General features: G+C 40.2%; 2 protein-coding genes across 6 annotated transcripts in view; one reads left to right on the top strand and one right to left on the bottom strand.

The window, feature by feature from the left end:
* PCYT1B (phosphate cytidylyltransferase 1, choline, beta) overlaps positions 1 to 5,025 on the bottom strand; it is a 42,883-nt gene extending 37,858 nt beyond the window's left edge. Inside the window, exons 1-3 of one of the 3 annotated variants that reach the window (XM_032681041.1) lie at positions 4,753 to 5,025; positions 3,690 to 3,757; positions 1,969 to 2,138 (exon numbers count right to left, since the gene is read on the bottom strand). In XM_032681041.1, the coding sequence (XP_032536932.1) occupies positions 1,969 to 2,138; positions 3,690 to 3,757; positions 4,753 to 4,913 (399 nt within the window). In that variant the 5' untranslated portion in view covers positions 4,914 to 5,025. The remainder of the gene's footprint in view (positions 1 to 1,968; positions 2,139 to 3,689; positions 3,758 to 4,752) is intronic. The other 2 variants (XM_032681042.1, XM_032681040.1) reach the window with 2 other exon arrangements.
* A 359-nt stretch (positions 5,026 to 5,384) lies between these two features.
* Positions 5,385 to 18,527, top strand: part of POLA1 (DNA polymerase alpha 1, catalytic subunit) — a 194,001-nt gene continuing 180,858 nt past the window's right edge. For 2 of the 3 annotated variants that reach the window (XM_032679036.1, XM_032679038.1), the window contains exons 1-12: positions 5,385 to 5,474; positions 6,925 to 7,049; positions 8,041 to 8,137; positions 8,500 to 8,580; positions 9,349 to 9,464; positions 9,719 to 9,781; positions 11,228 to 11,326; positions 12,552 to 12,747; positions 12,967 to 13,147; positions 14,048 to 14,226; positions 17,587 to 17,699; positions 18,162 to 18,278. In XM_032679036.1, the coding sequence (XP_032534927.1) occupies positions 5,444 to 5,474; positions 6,925 to 7,049; positions 8,041 to 8,137; positions 8,500 to 8,580; positions 9,349 to 9,464; positions 9,719 to 9,781; positions 11,228 to 11,326; positions 12,552 to 12,747; positions 12,967 to 13,147; positions 14,048 to 14,226; positions 17,587 to 17,699; positions 18,162 to 18,278 (1,398 nt within the window). In that variant the 5' untranslated portion in view covers positions 5,385 to 5,443. Of the gene's footprint in view, positions 5,475 to 6,924; positions 7,050 to 8,040; positions 8,138 to 8,499; positions 8,581 to 9,348; positions 9,465 to 9,718; positions 9,782 to 11,227; positions 11,327 to 12,551; positions 12,752 to 12,966; positions 13,148 to 14,047; positions 14,227 to 17,586; positions 17,700 to 18,161; positions 18,279 to 18,527 lie in introns of all 3 variants that reach the window. The other variant, XM_032679037.1, reaches the window with a different exon arrangement.

Genomic DNA, 18,527 nt, shown 5'->3' with positions numbered 1-18,527 from the left:
CATAATGCAGCTGTTTCTGGAAAACATGTTAATAATGCCCTGCAGGTACTCGAGGACTTTTTATTTGAAATATGCAAGAACTTTCATGATTGAGACATTTAATATTTGTTTGGAGGTTTGGTACTCCCAATGGTGATGTGCTGTTTTCTGTATTCATGAAAATTGGGCAAATTTGGTTATGGATACAAGTTACTTCATCTGTGTCAGGACCCTGGGGGCACTAAAAGATCTTGAAGGCCCTGAGAAGCCTCATCTGGGGGCTCCACCCCACACCCTCTGCCCATGGGCTCAGGGGCTCTATTTAAGCTTCACAACCACTCGCACCTTCTCCCTGAAGAACCTGTCCCTGGATCTGGACCTAAGAATACTATCCTCCTTTTTGCCAAAGGGATGTGAAATGGTGAATGCTGAGAGTGTTCACCCACGGAAGCACATTTGATCTTCAGCCAGGTCTTGAAATATAACAGCCTCTCTGCAATAATGTTCTGCTTATACATTAATTGTTCATTTTTGTGCAATTGTAAAGAGAGGGCGCTGAAAGTAGTTAAAACAGAGACTTCCATGCTGTGGCAATAACTGTAGGATCTTGAATACCACTGGCATCAGACTTAATTCTTAGACATTATAATTATGTGAGGGCTCATTTTCTGAGTTTGCTCTCACTTGTCTTCCCTATTTAATGTACATTATAATATTTAGTACTTTTCTTTCAGGCTTGAATAGGAATATTATATTAGGCAAGCAGGTGATGAGATTCTGCTCTCTGTTCCAGTTAGTGTAATTCCACCAATTCTGGTCGAGTTACTAGGATTTGCTGTAATTTAACTGCAATCAGAATTGAATTGTGTTCGTTTAAGAAAGGAAAAAAGTATCTCTGGATGTTCATTTTATAGACCTTTTCTGTCATAATGGAAGTTGTTAGTGTGTATTCTAGTTTCTATTTCATGTTTGTATTTCAGAGCCTTAACATCCCAATAACGACTTTATTCTCTTCATCCTGGTGTTAGCAGGTAATTCAGGTAGGAAATTAAAAAGAGCTGCGCAGTGAACAAGCCTGGTAAGCAAAGAACATAAATGTCTGCATCATCTTTATTGATAAACAAATGGAGAAGCATTTATTTCTTCATACTTCTATCAGTTAACTACATGTTTTGAAAACAAAAATCTCTTGTTAAATGATAACTTGAGATTTAAAAAAAAAATTTAATTTATGAAACCTATGCTCCTCTAGGAGTTTAGTCCTCCAAACAGTTAAGTAATTCACATTGAAATGCCACATGAATAGCACAGTTTAGTAAGCAGTTGCTGAAGTGGTCAGAGCTGCATCATATTAGATGTAAAAACCTTTAGTTAATTTAGTGATAAGGTGCATTAATTCAGACCAATATAAGGATTAAAAGTAAGGTAATGGAATACTCTGGGTTTGTAGGAAACATACATGTAGAACATACACACTCATATCCTGAGTAGTATGCACACACATACACAGTTCTCCACAAAGACAATCTGTACTTAACAACAATATGATAATGTTCAGGCATTGTGAGGTAGACATAGTACAGGTGAATTTGCTACCTCGCTATAATCCGTGATTTACTGGCATTGTTTTTATAGCACTCCTCTTAGTTGCATCAGATTTTTTCCATCATCAAAAAAAAAAAACCAAAAAAACACCACCAAAAAAAAAAACCAACCATAAGCTTAATGTGTAATGTCTGAACCTGAAAGTTTTAACTCTTTGTCCCCTTGCCTTTGCAGCATATCAAGCCCGCCCTAGACATAAAAAGGAAGACAAAACTTCTCCTCAATATAGCAATTATTTTGTCCATTTAACTTAGTTTTCATACTATAGTCCATTTGTGCTTTGCAATGTTAATATATACTACTTTTTATATTACCTTGGAACTCTTGCAATGAGGATACAGTATTTTCTATTAATAACCAAAATGAAAAATACATAACTGTCACCTTTTGTTGAAATCTGGGAGTTTCCCGAGCTTCCTCTTCTGTGCCGTGTTTTTGGCTGCCTACCATCTTCATTACTGTGCTTCTCTTCCACTTTTCTCTGCAGCTATCACACTTGCCTTGAGAGAGCCTTGGTGGCTCTGAACTGCACAGCAGAATTCCTGCTTCTTGCACTTAAAAAGAGAATTGAGCAAAGGTCATGCCAAGTTGTTCTTGTATGAATGTCCCAAGGGAGGTTAAAGATCAGCTCAAAGTAATCTGCTGTGATAAAGACGTTTAGCAGAGGAAGTCCCAAATCTTGCTGGGTTGTTTTTCTTCCTCAAAAGTAAGCCCATCCCTTACTCCCTCCCCCCCTCTTTTTTCCCCCCTGCAGGATTTAAATATGCTTGTTATGCTTTGCTGTGGGAAACAGATGCGTTTTTATTATGGCCAGGGATGAATGTCAGGATTGAACTCGCATCCATGAAAAAGTCTTTTGTTTGATCTGCGCTGTCCCACAGCGGAGCTATGGCAACAACTTCAACTGTATCACTGTGTACCCGCTCAAATCACGGCATCACCTGAATGACAAACATGCCACTGTTCACATGACAGCTGACAGAGAGCATTATTTAATTTTAATCAAAAGGAATAAAATCCAGTCAATTAAAAAATCCAAAGCATGTGAAAGCTAGGTATGTGTGAAGTGCAGCAGCACTCTATTTTTATTCAAACTGAAGAATTTAATGATATTGCTATTTTATAAATGTTTCTCTATTGTAGCTTAAAAAATTTAGTAACTTGTGAATTTGAATCTCACATCGTGCTTGGTGATGTGATCTTGTTTTGTGCACGTGTTTAAAAAAAGAATTAAACCAGAGAGTGGCACACTGCACCGAATGAGAGGCTGTCTGTAGGTGTCATGGTTTAACCTGGCAGGTAATCAAACACCACACAGCCACCCATCCCCCAAGTGTGATGTGGGAGAGAATTGGGGGAAAAAAACGTAAAATATGAGGGTTGAGATAAAGACAGTTTAATAGGACAGAAAAGGAAGGGAAAACAAGAATAACATTAATTAGAATATACAAAACAACTGATGCACAGCACAATTGCTCACCACCTGTTGACTGATGCCCAGCCAGTTCCTGAGCAGTGGCCTCTGAACAGCTTTCCCCCTAATTTATATACTGGGCATGATGCCACATGGTATGGAATATCCTCTTGGCTAGCTGAAGTCAGCTGTCCTGGCTGTGTCCCCTCCCAGCTTCTTGTGCCCCCCACCCTCCTCTCTGGTGGGGTGAGAAGCTGAAAAGTCCTTGACTTAGAGTAAACACTGCTCAGCAACAACCAAAACATCAGTGTGTTATCAGCATTATTCTCATCCTAAATCCAAAACACAGCCCTGTACCAGTTACTAGGAAGAAAAATAACTCTATCCAAGTGGAAACCAGGATGGCAGATCAGACAGGCATTCTTCCTGTAGCTGTCAGTGTTTCCAAGGATGTGGGTTTGCTACAGTTAAGTTGGCCTAATAACCAGCAAGTGAGAGAGGGGGTCTCATTCTGCCTGGGAATGGGCATTCTGGCTGTCAGGGTATCCATCCTCTTTGGCATCAGGGAGCTGCCACAGTTCGTGGAGTGGTTCTTCTGCTTCCATGTAAGACTAGGTCCCACAGTGGGATAGTGTTGTACTAGGAACTGGGTATGTAAAGAGGATTGGTAGGTTTTTTACTTCTCTCTTACTAATGCAAAGAAGTCCTTGTGGAGAAGGAAAATAATTTTCAGTTTCAGAACCACATAAATCTTCTCTTCTAGAGAGTAGAAAACAATCAGTATATTCAGGCCAAGTAATACTAGTTCACACTTCTGCAACAGCATATCAGCTGTAAGGACAGAGTCCTGTGGTGCCACTTGCCTTTTTAAGAAGCTGGAGTCAAGGCCTACAGATTTTCATGAGCAATAAATGCTTCTCCACAAAATTCTGCAAATGGAGATGGCGGGATTTTTGGGTAATGGTTGGCCAACAGTGATGGTTTTGGACAAAAGATTGAGGTTAATCTGTGGTGAAACAGCACAAACCCTACCAGTTTTCCTGGGTTTCTACATGCACAGGCAGACTGATCTATGCCCTTTTAGAGGAGAGGAATTGTAAAGCTTTGGTTGTCTTAACTGAGGACTTAAAAAACTTTTCCATCTATACTTGAAACTGAAATATTTCCTTTTCTGGACACAGTTCTTACTCCCCAGCTGAAGGCTGATGTGTAATACTCTTGACAAATGCAAGTGAAGGTATCTCTGCAGCACCCAAATGAACAGAACATACTCCACCTCCCCACCCTGACAAAGTCAGGAGTATGCAAGGGCAAAGCTCTAATGGATTTTTCCTCAGGGCACTCCACAGACTTGGCCTCTCAAGAAATCCAGTCTGAAACTATTTTTTTTTCATGTCTAGTAAAGAAGATAAAAAAAAGGGAAAAGGGATTTGGGAAATAGGAGGCATCCATCATAATGTAACTATATATAGTTATATGTAACTACATATTCATGTATATAAAACTATATATAATATATATAGTTCACATATATATATTTCATATATGTGATATATTTTATATACATATATAACCCCTCCTATTTTGTGACTAAACTGACCAACAACCTGTCTCTGAGCAGACTAAGGAGTAATTTAATGAAGTTCCTGAAACTTGCAACAGAGTATAATGTCTACTTTAAATATGTAAAAAGGAAACCACGGTTCTTATGGATCCTCGTCTGTCATGATCACTGTTGGAGCTTCAGTGGTTACCGGTCCATGGAAATCGTGTGGGAAATGCCCGTTTCTCCCAACGGGGATTGATCTACCGCTGATGATGTTGCAGGCGGTCCTTGACCCTCACGCTGCAGTCTGGCTCCAGCTTTTAGGCAACTGGAATCAACCACCGCCTCCTCCCAGCTCAGGTGCTGCATTTATACATGACATTTATACATCACTATTTATGACACGGCGTTCGAACATGGCTTTGCCCCAACTGCGGCACCGAACCAAGTACGGGCTATGGGCCCCTGCAGCATGTGGAGCCCCGCTCAGATCCCTCAGACGCAACTCGCGGGATGGGATCAGCTATGCCCTCACCGCCCTACCGGGCCCTTGGGACCAACGAGCGCCCGCAAAGCCGCGGCTCCAGCGGCGGGCCCGGCCCCGCGCACCGCCCGGCCCAGGCCTCGGCCGCGGCCCGGCGGCGCAGGCCTCGCCCAGGATGCGGCTCCGCCTGGCCTGGAGCTCCCTTCCCGCTCCGGTCACCGGGCGGGGCCGAAGCGCCCGAACCGAACCCCCTCCCACGGCCGCGCGCGCCCTCCCCTCCCCTTCCCTTCCCTTCCCGCGCCCCGGGGCGGCCCCGCTGGCCCCGCCCCCGCCGCCGCTGATTGGCTGCGGCCCCGGCGGCGGCGCGCGGGGCTCCCGTCTCGCGCCACTTTCGGGAGCCTTTGGCGCGAGCGCCATGGCCGAGAGCGGCGCCGAGGGCCGGGACGGTGAGACCCGGGGCGGCCCGGGCCCCTCTCTCTTCTTGCCCTCCCTCTCCGCGGCGGCCGCGGCCGGCGGCGTTTCGGTGTCAGGCAGGGGGCGGCGGGCGCAGCGGTGCCGGCGGCGGGGAGGGCGGGCGCGCGCGCGCCGGGCGCGGGAATGCGCGTGCGCGGCGGGCGGTGGCGGTGGTGGCGGTGGCGGTGGCACCGCTCCGGGAGGGGGCTCGGCGGGGCCGTACCTGCCCTGCCCGAACGGCGGGACCCTCTCCCGGCAGGCGCGGAGAGGAGCGGGGGGTGTGTGTGTTAAACCCGGTGCGGGGGACACGGGCCGCACGGCCCCGCACCGCCCTCCGGCCCCGCTGCCCCGCGCCGGCGGGAGCATCCCCGTAGGATGAGGGGGCTGTCCCGGGATCGCCGCCGGGGGCCGCGCTGGCGATTCCCGGCGGGGGCAGCGGCGGGCGCGGGTGGTGCAAACACATTTATCTCGGAGGAGCGCGCTGTCTGACAGCAAGCGCAAAGATTTGGCAGAAAATAAACGCACCCGGACTGTGACATTTTCGCAGTTCTCTCACGTAGGGTACCACACAGTGTAAATGCCTCTCTTTCAGCTCAGCCCATAGCAGTACAAACCTGTCCTTGTCTCAGCCACGCTGCCTGGGTGCAGCTCTGCTCACAGTTCGATCTCCTGCTGCCACCGGGAGGGGACTGTCCTGCTCCTCTGGACATCTGGCCAGCCTCGGTCACCACGGGGTGTTGAACTCCTCACACAAACCCCGCGGTCTCGTCCCTGGGCTGTTTGTTTGCTGCTATAATTTGGATTGGGACCACTCGTTCTCTGTGGTCAGATAAATGGTTCCCTACCCGCCCCCCCATCAAGACAGGGAGAAAAAAGGGAGAAGTGGAGAGCGCCCTGCTGTGGGGAGCATTTTTAAGGGAAGGAAGTATAGGAGGAAATGGGGTGTCAGTCCTACACTGTCAAGAAATTACTAGTTCTTCTCAATCTGGCTGCACTATTAAACATTGTGAAACCACCTAAAAAACCATTACTGCCTTGTAGCAGTATAGGCCTTCTCTTAAATCTGTCTATTGCTGAGTTGTCATGGAGACATGCAAAATAAAAGGAGCTGGAAGTTCCCAAGAAAGGAATGGGGGGATCCTTTTCAGATAACGGTTGATGAGGTTTGAGAGGTTCTTTGGAAACAGGTGGTAGCTTTGTGCTGAATATGAGTTGATGTGAAGTCTTTTTTGATCTCCTTGCTGGTCAGGCCATACCTTCGGTATAATTCCAGCGTTGGCTTATTAAGAGCCATCCATGACTGTGTGCTTTTAGACAAGTAGGTCTTTATCTTGATTTTAAGTGAAACTGTAGTCATCTATTAATGCATCACTGAATACTAAGTACTAAAGATAACAGCAGCTCATTACTAGACTTAATTCTCTTCTTTTTAATTAATTGCAGCTATGCATGAGTCTGGAAGTTTTGCAGCATCACGTTCTAGACGTGAGAGGAAGAATAGAAGAGGCCAGCAAGAAGCACTTGAACGTCTGAAAAAAGCCAAAGCTGGTGAAAAATTAAAATATGAGGTGAAAATTCCTCATCTTTTCTTCCTCGTGAAAAGTCAATGTGAGCTGAGAGGCTTAACCATCGTTTATAGATATGTAATAGTTACAGGAAAAAAAATAAGCCTTTCAGATCAGCTTTTGTGTTCTCAGTGGTGTATGTTTTTCAGAATGTAGCTGTCATTGTTTTGCTGCTTTCTGGTATAATTTATTTGTTTCTTTCTGTTTTCAAAACTAAACCAGTTTTATTGACTGCAAGTCAAACATGTTGCCACTGCTTGAGAACTATGCCATAAGGAAGGACCAATTTTTAAAATTTAATTGCATAATAAATGTTATGATAGGAAGTACTTTTTTTAACTTCAAATTATTTTAAACTTTAAATTAATTTCAGAGCTTTACATGGTTGAAATCCATTAATATTGGTATACTGTATTTCCAGAAAGAGACCAAAATTTAAGTATTTAACTGGTAGATCTGAAATCTGGCAGTGTAACATTGCTACTGTCTAATTGTGATGCTGACAGGAAATGTGACTTCCACATTGAGGTGGATAAATGTAAAGAAACCTGAAGTCCCTGGATCATTAACATGCAAATTTTCTCTGAGGCACAGAAAAACATCTTCAGCATCATGCTTGGGTACATCAATCCTTTTCACTGAGCTCAGCTTGGTGTTTAAGAGTAGAACCAAGGTCGTTGCTTGGATTTTTATTTTTTTTAAATTTTGTTTTGAAAATATGAAATGAGCAATAAAGGAAGTCAGTTTCAAATGAAATCTCTGCCAGTGTTTCAGTAGATTTTGAGTTTCAGTATGATGTGATAATTTTAAAAATTGATAATTTGTCTTTTATCACTGCCAAAAAAGAAACTTAATGAATAACTGTGCTTACTAGTTGTGAACAGTGTGGCACTGTAGGAAACCGTGCATTTCTTGGGAACCTTTATGTTCTGATGATCTGTGTTAATAATTAATGGTATGGAAACTGTTAATCCTCAGTATACCTTAACTGTAGGTTGAGGAGTTCACAGGTGTTTATGATGAAATAGATGAGGATGAATACTCCAAGATGGTCAGAGACCGTCAGGATGATGACTGGATTGTTGATGATGGTAAGTTAAGATTCATTTAGGGAGTTATTTTGGTTATGGTGTTATAACTCAATGTACATGATTTGAAGTAAGTTATAGTTAGTATATTCTTAAAATTTGTTTTAGGGGACAAATTTTATTTCCAGTTATCAGGATTATAATTTTACCAAAAAAATACTGTAATTGATAATTTCTAATTAATAACAGTATATTTAGTCTAGTAGAAGATACTGCTGGGAGTGCTGTGGTTTTTAACACTTTAGCATTTGTAACTTTTGCTCTATATTAGAGGGGCAAAACTGTTTAAGTATGTGAAAAATTATTTAGGAGTATCAGAAGACAGAATTTAAACTGTAAGTTTTCAGCTATTTGTTTTTCTGCAGATGGGATAGGTTATGTAGAAGATGGAAGGGAAATCTTTGATGAAGATCTGGATGATGATGCTCTCAGTTCCAATAAGAAAGGTAAGTTGAACATGAACTGTGGGATGTCTTCCAGGGACTTTTAAGCAATACTTAAAACGGGCACCTTCTTGGCATCAGCATGTGGTGAATGTGGCCAAATGACATGTTACTTGAAGCTCTGTCATTGTCTGACTGTGGATTTTGTTCAGCCCCCGTGATGCAGAAGATGAAGGTTCACAAATTGAGGTCAAATCATTTTTAACTACTTCAGCACTACTGGGGCAATTCTGCTTACAGTCTTCTGTGGAATATCTATTCACTTCTAGAACAAATGCATCTAGGAGTGGGCTTGGTTTTCAAAGCCAATGCCTAAGAGATGTGTGGTCTCTCTTGGCCACTAAACACCTGCATGCTTTTACGAATCTGGGATCACCTGATTTTCCCAAGTTTTACGAGGCTGGTGGAAAACTGAGAAGCTGAGTCTGATGTTTAGAATCCAAGCCTAGTGCTAAACACATGGACATTCTTTTTTTTTTCCTGGAGATGCTTCCATGTAAAGTATCTTGGTCCTTTTCCTGGAGTATGCCCTTGAGTATGCAAAAAGCATCTCTGATGTGACTAGGAAAGATAGGGTGCTGATAGGGTTTTGCTATTTTTTGTGTGTGCATGACAGCTCTTAAAAAGCTGAAGATGATCAGGCTTCATTTCAGCCAGCGGTGTAAAGGTGGAAGAAGTGGACTACTTTGGCTATCTATTCCTGCTAATAACTGGACCCTTAAACATTGAGCTTTTCTGATGTAAAATTCACAATTTTTTTTTTTTCTGTAGGGAAAGGTGGCAGAACATCTACGGTTGATAAAAAGAACATGAAAAAATCTGTGGTGTCAAAGCCAAACACAATCAAGTCTATGTTTATAGCCAGTGCTGGGAAGAAAAACACAGATGTAAGTTTTTACATTTTTGAATTTAAATGTTTCTGACTTGTTTGAAGTGTTTTAGTGGGAGTGGAATAAGCCAAGGGCTCATTTCAGTTTCTTGTGTCTAGTAAGACATAAACGTCTATTACAATCTCCTGTGTATGCAGCATTTCTGAAAAAGTTGTGTGTGTTTTGTGGAAACTGTTTAGTCATTTGCTGCTGGTCTCCTGATTAGGTTTGCACATATAACTGAGAACTGTTTGGCTAATCTTACCTTACAGAAAACTGTGGACCTGTCGAAGGATGATTTATTAGGGGATATTCTTCAAGATCTTAATGCTGAAGTAAGTACAGTAATGCAATCTGCTGGAAACACCTTAATTGGTTCATTTTTTTTTGCCATGGAACTTATCAGGAAAATACAGTTCTTTGTAAGACTAGAAGATCTAAGACTGGTTTCATCCATAGCACATCTGCTTGGTATATTCCACATATGCAGAAGTTGCATGATTGTATTGGCTTAATAAGGCAAAACCACTATGACCTGATTAGAGATGGTTTATATTAAGGTGATGTAGAGCCTGTGCTAATGCAGCCTTCTAGGTTTTAGTCAGCTTGGAGTGAAACAAAACTCAGCTTTATCTAAATCATGTGCACTGTACATCTGTGTCACCAGGCTTCAGCCAGTGCACTGTAGGATGTTTCCATCTGTTGTGTTTGGGTTCATGAGAGGAGCTGAGGGAGGACTGTTTCAGCAGATGATGTAGCCTGAACATCTGTCTGCCTCCTGCTTCCCACGATTTGCTGCAGAGAACCAGATTACCACTTCCTTTGAGTCAGGAGTGCAGGATGGCTGCTATGGCTCGGTTTGGACTGTCTCAAGGTTTGGACTGTCTCAAATGAGGCTGTTCCTCATTGTTAATGACTTTTCAGTGCCTTAATGCCCCTTCAGCAGGATCTCTTAAAACCAAAAGGACTGCTCACATGTAAACCACAAAACTGCTGTAGTGGTGAGATACTGAGGTGAAATATGTTGTATTATAATAAGGTTAATCAGAGCAATAAAGGGTATAGGATGTCCCAATGTAAAGTTCTCTTGGTTTTACGCTCTTGTTATTTTAACCCTCCTCATGACATCTGACTGTGAGTTATATCAGGCTATCAAACCCTTGAATCATTAGGCAAATGCATTTTAATGCTGTCAAATTTGTGGAATATTGAATAAGAAAAGTAATGCTCATAATTATACTATGGCTTCTATTTACTTAAATAGTAGTTACGTATTGATTTTTTGTGTTTTGATTGTTTTCTAAAATTCCTTTTGTTATTAGCTCTTGATAGATATCTGTATATGTAAATAAGTTAAAATGTGTTTTCCTTTAGTGTAACAGTGCTGAAAGAGCACTTCTACCTTTCTTTAGGAGTGTATGCTCAGTGGTGCTGCTTCAACAGACATAAAAAACATACCACAAGTTATTCTGATACTTGTGTCTTAAAGGCACAATTAGCTATTGAAACTCCCACTGTTTGGAAACTGTTTCACTTGTTGATGGCAGTTTTTCTCAGGCTGTTTACCAAAAAAAATCCAATGCCTGTCTTCATGGGTTGATTGCTCAGATAACTTACTCTTTTTACATGACTTAAGTTTTGTATCAAAAGTGTGTTTTCTTGGTTAATGAGAAATTCCAGTGTCCCTCTTTAATGGAAAGTTGTTACTAACCAAGGCAAAAGAAAATGCTAAAAAAAACACCTCTTCATTTTGTCACTTTGTCTTTTCTTTCAATATTCAGACAGTTCAACTAAGTCCACCACCAATTATAATGCTGAAGAGGAAAAGATCTGCTGGAGTACCACTGAATCCTTTCTCTGTGCAGTCCCAAACTTCCAAGGTAAAGAGGAAAAAAAAAATCTCATTAATAAGTATTTGGATCTGAATACTGTTGACTTTCTGCTTCTAGAAATTAACTTTCCCTTTAGCTTCCTTAGCAATGTTACAGTGTAGCTTCATGCATTTTTCCACATCCCCTTTCATGTTAATGCATAAACAGAATACAATTAGTTTTGTATCTTTAGTATAGCAATAATACATATATAATGTTAGGTCCATCACATGAAGGTGAGCTTCTGCTTTGTCTCTTTTCCAGAGTAGAAAACACCCTTGTGGCACAGAGAGGAGTATTTGAGGTGAAATAAGCAGGAGTATTTGTGTGTGTGGGAAAGGATAAGAAACTAATCTTCTGCAGAAATGTAAAACAAATGTAAAATTGAAGCTGTAGATAGAAATTTGCCCTAGTGGAAGATTTTGGAGTGAAAGGAGGGATGAGCTGTTAAGGGTGGAAGGCTGGCATTTTGTTAGGAGTTCAGGTAAATGAGAAGGACTTTATAGCTGGAAATCCAGTGAGATACTTGGTAACAGTCTGTAGAGGGAAAATGCAGTTATATAGATATATCTGATTTGTGAAACCTTGTGTAATGGTAATATCAACTCTTACCTTGAAAATAATCACCAGTGCTTCTCCTCTTAGCAGTTGTGTTTGAACCTAGAAGCAATTGGAAAAAAACAAAAGGGGACATCTAGTGAGAGAGGATCTTTGTCTTCATGGTGCAAAACAGTGGTCACTTTTGTAGGAAACATAGAGGTAAATAAATTCCCAGACTGGCCATTCAAGTGATGACTTCTGTGGCCCTAGGAGGAGCAATTGGAGATGTTAGAGAATTAAACAGATGCAGAGACCTGTTGTTGGTCATAGTGAAGGCCACTTGATACCACATCTTCCTTAAAAAGAGGTTCTGTAGTTGCTGCATTAGTGGTATCCTGTCTGAAAAACAAACTTTGTCCTTATTGTCTCAGAATTTAATTGAATGCCAGCCATGACATGTAGTACACTGTTTTTAAAAATTCTAGTAGACACACATCGCAGCAGAAATGATTTTGTAGAGTTTAAAGTTTACTCTTGAGGAGTTTTAGTTATCATGCTGAAAAATATGTGGAACTTTTCATCTAGCCCTGGTTAGTAGTTCCGCAAATAGGAAATACAAAGGTTTTTTTATTCTTTTTTTGCTCTTATGAGTTGGGTGGGTTTTTTTTAATTTGATGGCTGAAATGTTTTTCAGGTAATCACCCCTATATCAAAGAAAGCTCCTGGTCATCTCAGAAAGGAAACCCTTCCTCCAGCTTCATGTCATCCTAAACATCCCAATTGCACAGCAAAATCTGTCAGAGTCTCTGAAAATGAGGATACCAAGTATGTGCAAAAACCTACAGAAAATGAGAGAATAGTGAAGACAGTAGGAGAGAAACCTACTGAAGGTATCAAAAAGAAATCAAAACCCAGTTCTAGAAACTCTTTAAATACAGCATATTAGTGTTAAAAAGCTTCTTAATTTATACTACCTAGATGCTTAGATAGCTTAAATGGGATATTTTGTTTGTGTGTTAATACTGTATATTACGTTCATGTTTATAGTATGTTATCTATGCATCCTACTGCAGTATACAGTGTGTCATTTTAATGATTCAAGCTTTTAGTTCTGTCTGCAGATGATGATCAGGGGATGATGGATTTTGATGAGGAGGACTTTGACGAACCTATGGAAGCAGAGCATGTGGAAGCTATACCTGAGGCAGCTGAAAACTTGAAAAGAGACAACAAAATTGAAAAGAAAGAGACAGAGCAGCTGGAATCAGAGAAAAAAGAGACATCTGCCTTGTAAGAATCTCTTTTTCTTCTTTTTTTCTCCCACCAAGAAGGCTTTCAGTATCCATAAAACTTAGATTTATTTTCGTATTTGTCTTTGCCAAAGAGATAATTGTGATGCAGACAGAATGATGATAATGCTGTGCAATGTTTTTTTTTTTTGTAGTGACATTCAGAATGATAACATGCTGATAGCTACTTAATTGGAAAACATTGGATGTTTTTGGGGTTTAGCACGTGACAATATGTATTTCAGTACATTGAGGTGACTCAGTGTGGGTGTTGAACAGTGAACTTTGATGCCACTAAGCAAAAATGAGGAATTGCTAACAATGATTATTCTAAGCAAATCATAATATCATAGTATCATATTATTAGTTGTAGGTAAAAGTATTGTTGCTAAAAGTAATGGTGAACAGCCACATCTTTGGAAATAGGAAAAGAGGTGGTTTTTTTCCTGTTTGTTTGGTTTTTAAAAATTGTTTGGAAAATCTTGAATCATATGTTTCCATAACAAATTATTTCAAACTCTAAAGTATTTGAATTATGAGAAAGACCTAAACATTTAATGGCTGAAAGAAGTTTTGTTGAAATAATTTGTTGTTCCCACTGAGCAACTTGTATAGATGGATGGATATATTCCTTATGTAAGGACTTGAATGACCAAGGCTGAAATACCAGGTGACTGATTTTTAAAGCCTGCGTATGGTGTATAGAGAACCATACTTGTTTGTGGGTTTCTGCCTTTGTCACTTCATTCTGCTTTTCAGAAGAAACCTGAGGAAACCCAACTGTGAGAGAATATAAGACTGAAACCAAACTGTGTGAGAATATAAGACTGAAAAAAAAGCAAAATGGTGGTTATGGCAAAGGCACAATTTTACTTGTTTCTTTCTTCTGCAAAACCTGCAGAAGTTGTTCTCTCCCAGGTATCTCATGTTGGGACAGAATCGATGAGGATGAAGCTGATCTAGTAGCAGCAGAAGTTCAGCTAGACCCCAATCTCCTTCCACTTGTGAATGGGGAAAATGATGAACAAGTCTTAAGATTTTATTGGCTGGATGCTTATGAAGATCAGTACAGTCAGCCAGGTAACTGTTCAGTTAAAGGCAGAAAATGCCATTCTGATTCTTTTTATTTAACTGGGGTTTTCAGACTTGCCTAGATTCCATCTAGATACCCTGTGTCTCTGTGCTCTCTAACTTGTAAGTTCGTCTCTTGTTTTTCTGCACCTCTGTCCTCAGAGCAGGACACTATGACTGGGAAAAGTAAGAATGTAATTTCCTGGCCTAATATGGTAGCAAGGAGGTAAAAGCGAGCTACCAGCTCTCCTGTATTGGCCTTCTTAAAAATGTATACACTGCAGGAGCAAGCTGAATTTGTTAATTTCTTGCTCAGTGGTGCAACAATGGAAATGTTTCTGGAAATGTAACTTAAAATTCAGGTGGATTAATAGGAAACCTGTACAATAGCAGTTGCATGATTTTATACAGAGGAAGGGTATGTCTGTCAAGGGAGTAAGGTGGCCTGAAAAGTACAAGCTCTGTATCCCCTGATTCAAACTACCTAAGTCTTGAAGATTGTCTTTGGATTAACATTGCTGAGGTACTCTGTGCAGCTGACCTGTGAATCCTAGCTCTCATAGTCTTCAAAACTGCATCATTCTGATCTGAGCGCTGACAAAAGAATCTGTATTCACATCTGTTCTAAGCACTTCCCATCCATCCCCTCATTTCATCAGCAGCTTCAGGATCTTGGGTTTCTAATTTGCACCTCGTGTGGGTTTACCAGAAGGTTCTTCCATATGTTGTTGAAGGTTTTTTTGGGTTGATGCTGCAAGCATTGAGTCAGATACTTTTCTTTGTTAACACCTTTTGTTGTGAGTTGGGATGCCAAACTTAAATATAAGACTGTGCTGGGCTGAAGAGCTTGGTGATGGGAGTGGTAATAATCATAGATATCTTGATGAAATCAATGGTTCTAATATAAAATTGCTACTTTTAAAGATACCACTATTGTTATTTTTCCTTTTTTTTTTTGTCTTGTAAGTCAGTGGTTGCTGAATGGAACATAATTATGAAAGGATTTCTGTTCCTCGCATGCAAGGAGTGTTCTTTTCTCATTATGACTTTTTCAAGATTGAATAATAAAGACTGCACCTGTTTTCAATTAGTAATGTAGAAGGGAAAATTTTGATACTGCTTTTTGTTTAACATGTTCATGATCTTTGTTTATGCCTCATTTGCTGTGATGTCAAATGCATTGCCTGAAGAGTAAATACTATAGCATAATCATAAGACTCTTTTGAACTTAATGAATTTTGGAGGCTTACTTTTCATAACTCCTTTTATAGTCTTAGGCAGAGAACTTGAGAATTGTAATCCTATTAACATTTTAAAGAAATAACGAATAAAACCTACCCTTTTTTTCCCCTCTGCAAGACATTTTCCGTGTCTTGACTTTGCTTACCTTTTGGTTCATTGGTAGCATGATCTTTCTTCTCACAGAGTTTGATTTATAAGCTTTACTTCTATTTTTTCTTTCCATAGTCAGGCTTGCAGAGCATAGGGCCTGATATCTCTTCTGGTTTTTTGGTTTTACATGAAATGTCTCTGAATCAAACTCTTTGACATTAGCGCTGCTTTTACTGTGTGTGTGGGTGGTAATGCGTGTGTCAGTGTTCAACTGGGTGATCTCAAAAGGTTCCTTCCATTCTAAATTACTTTGATTCTGTGAAATCTGGATATTAAGACCACTTATTTGTCCATGCTAGAGTTGACTGAAGTTTGTCTTTGCAATCCAGGTAGCTTTTTATCCTGGATCATGTATCCTTCTTTGTACCTCACCTGCTCATATGCACCTCTCTGACAGGTTAACTACTCCATGCTCTTGATATTGCCAGCCTTCAAGCAACCAATTACTATTTTGTGGTCTCTCTCATAGTTTTATCTTTCTGTATGATACAAACCTGTCTGAGCTTTTTTTTATCCCTTACCAAAAAGAAAAGATTGCTGGGAACAAGAACTTCGTCTTCCCTGTCACTTAAATCTGCAATTTTAGCTCTTTCTAGATACTTCTATTCAAACTATCTAAATCTTCAAGATTGCCTCTGTATTAAAATTTCTTAAGATACTTTGTTCAGCTGAATCTTGTATCCTTGGTCTCATCATCTTCAAAACCTCAGCATTCTCTATCCTTGACAAAAGTAGTCTTGTTCACATCTATTCCAAGCACTCAGAAAATGACTTTTCATAGCCTGTCACTTTAACTTTGTCATCCATCTTAGTGCATCTTCACTGATTGATCTAATGGAGTAGAAAAGGTGCCTTTATGTCTGATAGATCTCATGACAAAGATAAATTATGACTCTTAACCAAGGACTTGTTTGTGCGTTGTCAGGCCAGGGAGAAATGCAGGTTCCAAAATTTTCTATGCATGAAACACTGTTTCTGAGAGTCTCAGTGCTGATATTTCTGATTTCATCAGTAGTAGTGTACTGTAGGAAAAGTGTCTCCTATGTAAATAAATTCTAAATTATTTGGAGTTTGAATGGAACTTGGTGAAGCCAGATTTCTGAGTTGTACTTGAACGTTTTTTGTACTTGTAATTCACAAACTGTATGTGAAAGGCAGGTGGCTTCATACTATGTTATTTTAAAGTTTGACATCATTTGGTTTGCAGTTTGCAGCATTTTGTGCTAATGCCAAGTTCTCTGGGCTCAAAGACGTGCATGTACAATAATGGCATGGTCCACAATGAAGTTAGTTGCCACTAGTCCTGCTCTGTATAAGGTTTCTGAGTGTCTCCCTTGGTTACAACTGCTGTCTTGGCATCCAGGATTTCTTGCAATGTCATACATCTTTTGATGTCCTCATTGGTTAAAAATAGTCACTTGAAAGCTTTTTACAGCTGATCAGCTTCTAGTTGTTGTCTTCAGAATGTATTTCTATAGGTTTTATTGGTAGTACAGTCTTGATCCGTTGTACTGAAGTGCAGGGAAGAGGAGTTAATGTGCTGGTCTGGCTGAAGAATGAGAAATTGTAGATAACATGTTATAGGATTGATTGACAGCACAGGCATTCTGATAATTTTCAGCTTTCACTGACATCTCTCTCCTTCTTCCCTCTCCCCAGGGATTATCAAACTACTGTAGGTAGAAAGGAAATCAGAACAGAATTTTGAGACTGGCTGTGTGATGCCATTTTGAATTTTACAGATCAGGTGTTACTATAGAAATGGAGGTAGAGACATGAAAAGTGATACAGGTGTCTCTTTGTAAAGTTGGTGTTTAAAACAATTCAGAATGTGCTGATGCATCAGAAAGATTTGTTGTTCAAGGACCTAAACCAGAAATGGTTTTGTTTCTCTGCAAGAATACATTATAAGCTGCTTTAAGCAGCAATAAGAATGATTAGGAATCACATACTGAATTCTTTACCCTTTTTCCTTAGGTGTGGTATTTTTGTTTGGCAAAGTTTGGATTGAATCTGCAAACACCTATGTCAGCTGTTGTGTGTCAGTGAAAAATATTGAGAGAACTGTTTATCTACTGCCACGTGAAACAGTAAGTATGACTTTTAAGCAAGTCAAACATAAGTACCTTTCATTCTGCTTATGGCAGGTTATGAGTTCTAGCAGTGTGTTTATGAGAACTGTTGAAGCCAGTGTTGTCTGATGGAGGTGGTAAAGTTAAAAACAATGTGTACGCAATATATCACTGGTGAGATGCAAAGTAGAGCGTTGTGGCTTCCCCTGGCCACAGCCAGCAACTGCAGACAAATTGTTACCTTTAGACTTGCTGTTTAGCAAATAAAATAATCTTGAAGCATTATTAGAAAACTTAGTGCTTTTTAAACATTCTGTTTCAAATACCGTTTTCTAAATTTGGGGGGGTTTGGCTGATTGTATTGTAGTTTTTCATTAACAAAGAGATACATGATTCATAATAGCAAAGCAAAATTCAACTTACTGGTAATGTCTGCTGGCATTTTTTGTTAATTTGTAAAACCTGACTTCTGTTTTTGAGGAAATTGACCTATCTACTGGTAAAGAGACGGAGACTCCGGTGACTATAATGAGTGTTTTCAAGGAATTTAATGACAGCATTTCACCAAAGTATAAGATCATGAAGTTCAAATCCAAGGTTTGTTTACAAGCATCCTATTTGGTCATTTTCTGTGGTTGTGGTTGGTAAGGTGGGAAAGCTGTTGAAACACTGTCCAGTGAGGGAGGTTATGCTGAAATGCAAATATATAACACCTGACATGTGTAAGTGTACCTGCTTGTAAAAGCCATCCCAGTGTCTTCTCAGATATCTGTACTCCTTTAAGAGCAGTAAATCTGCAACATGGTTGTTCCATAATGCTTTTGAAAATACTTATTTATTACCTTC

The sequence above is a fragment of the Chiroxiphia lanceolata genome, chromosome 2 (genome assembly GCF_009829145.1).
Source record: "Chiroxiphia lanceolata isolate bChiLan1 chromosome 2, bChiLan1.pri, whole genome shotgun sequence".
NCBI classification, from domain to species: domain Eukaryota; kingdom Metazoa; phylum Chordata; class Aves; order Passeriformes; family Pipridae; genus Chiroxiphia; species Chiroxiphia lanceolata.
This window is presented reverse-complemented; position numbering and strand designations above follow the sequence as displayed.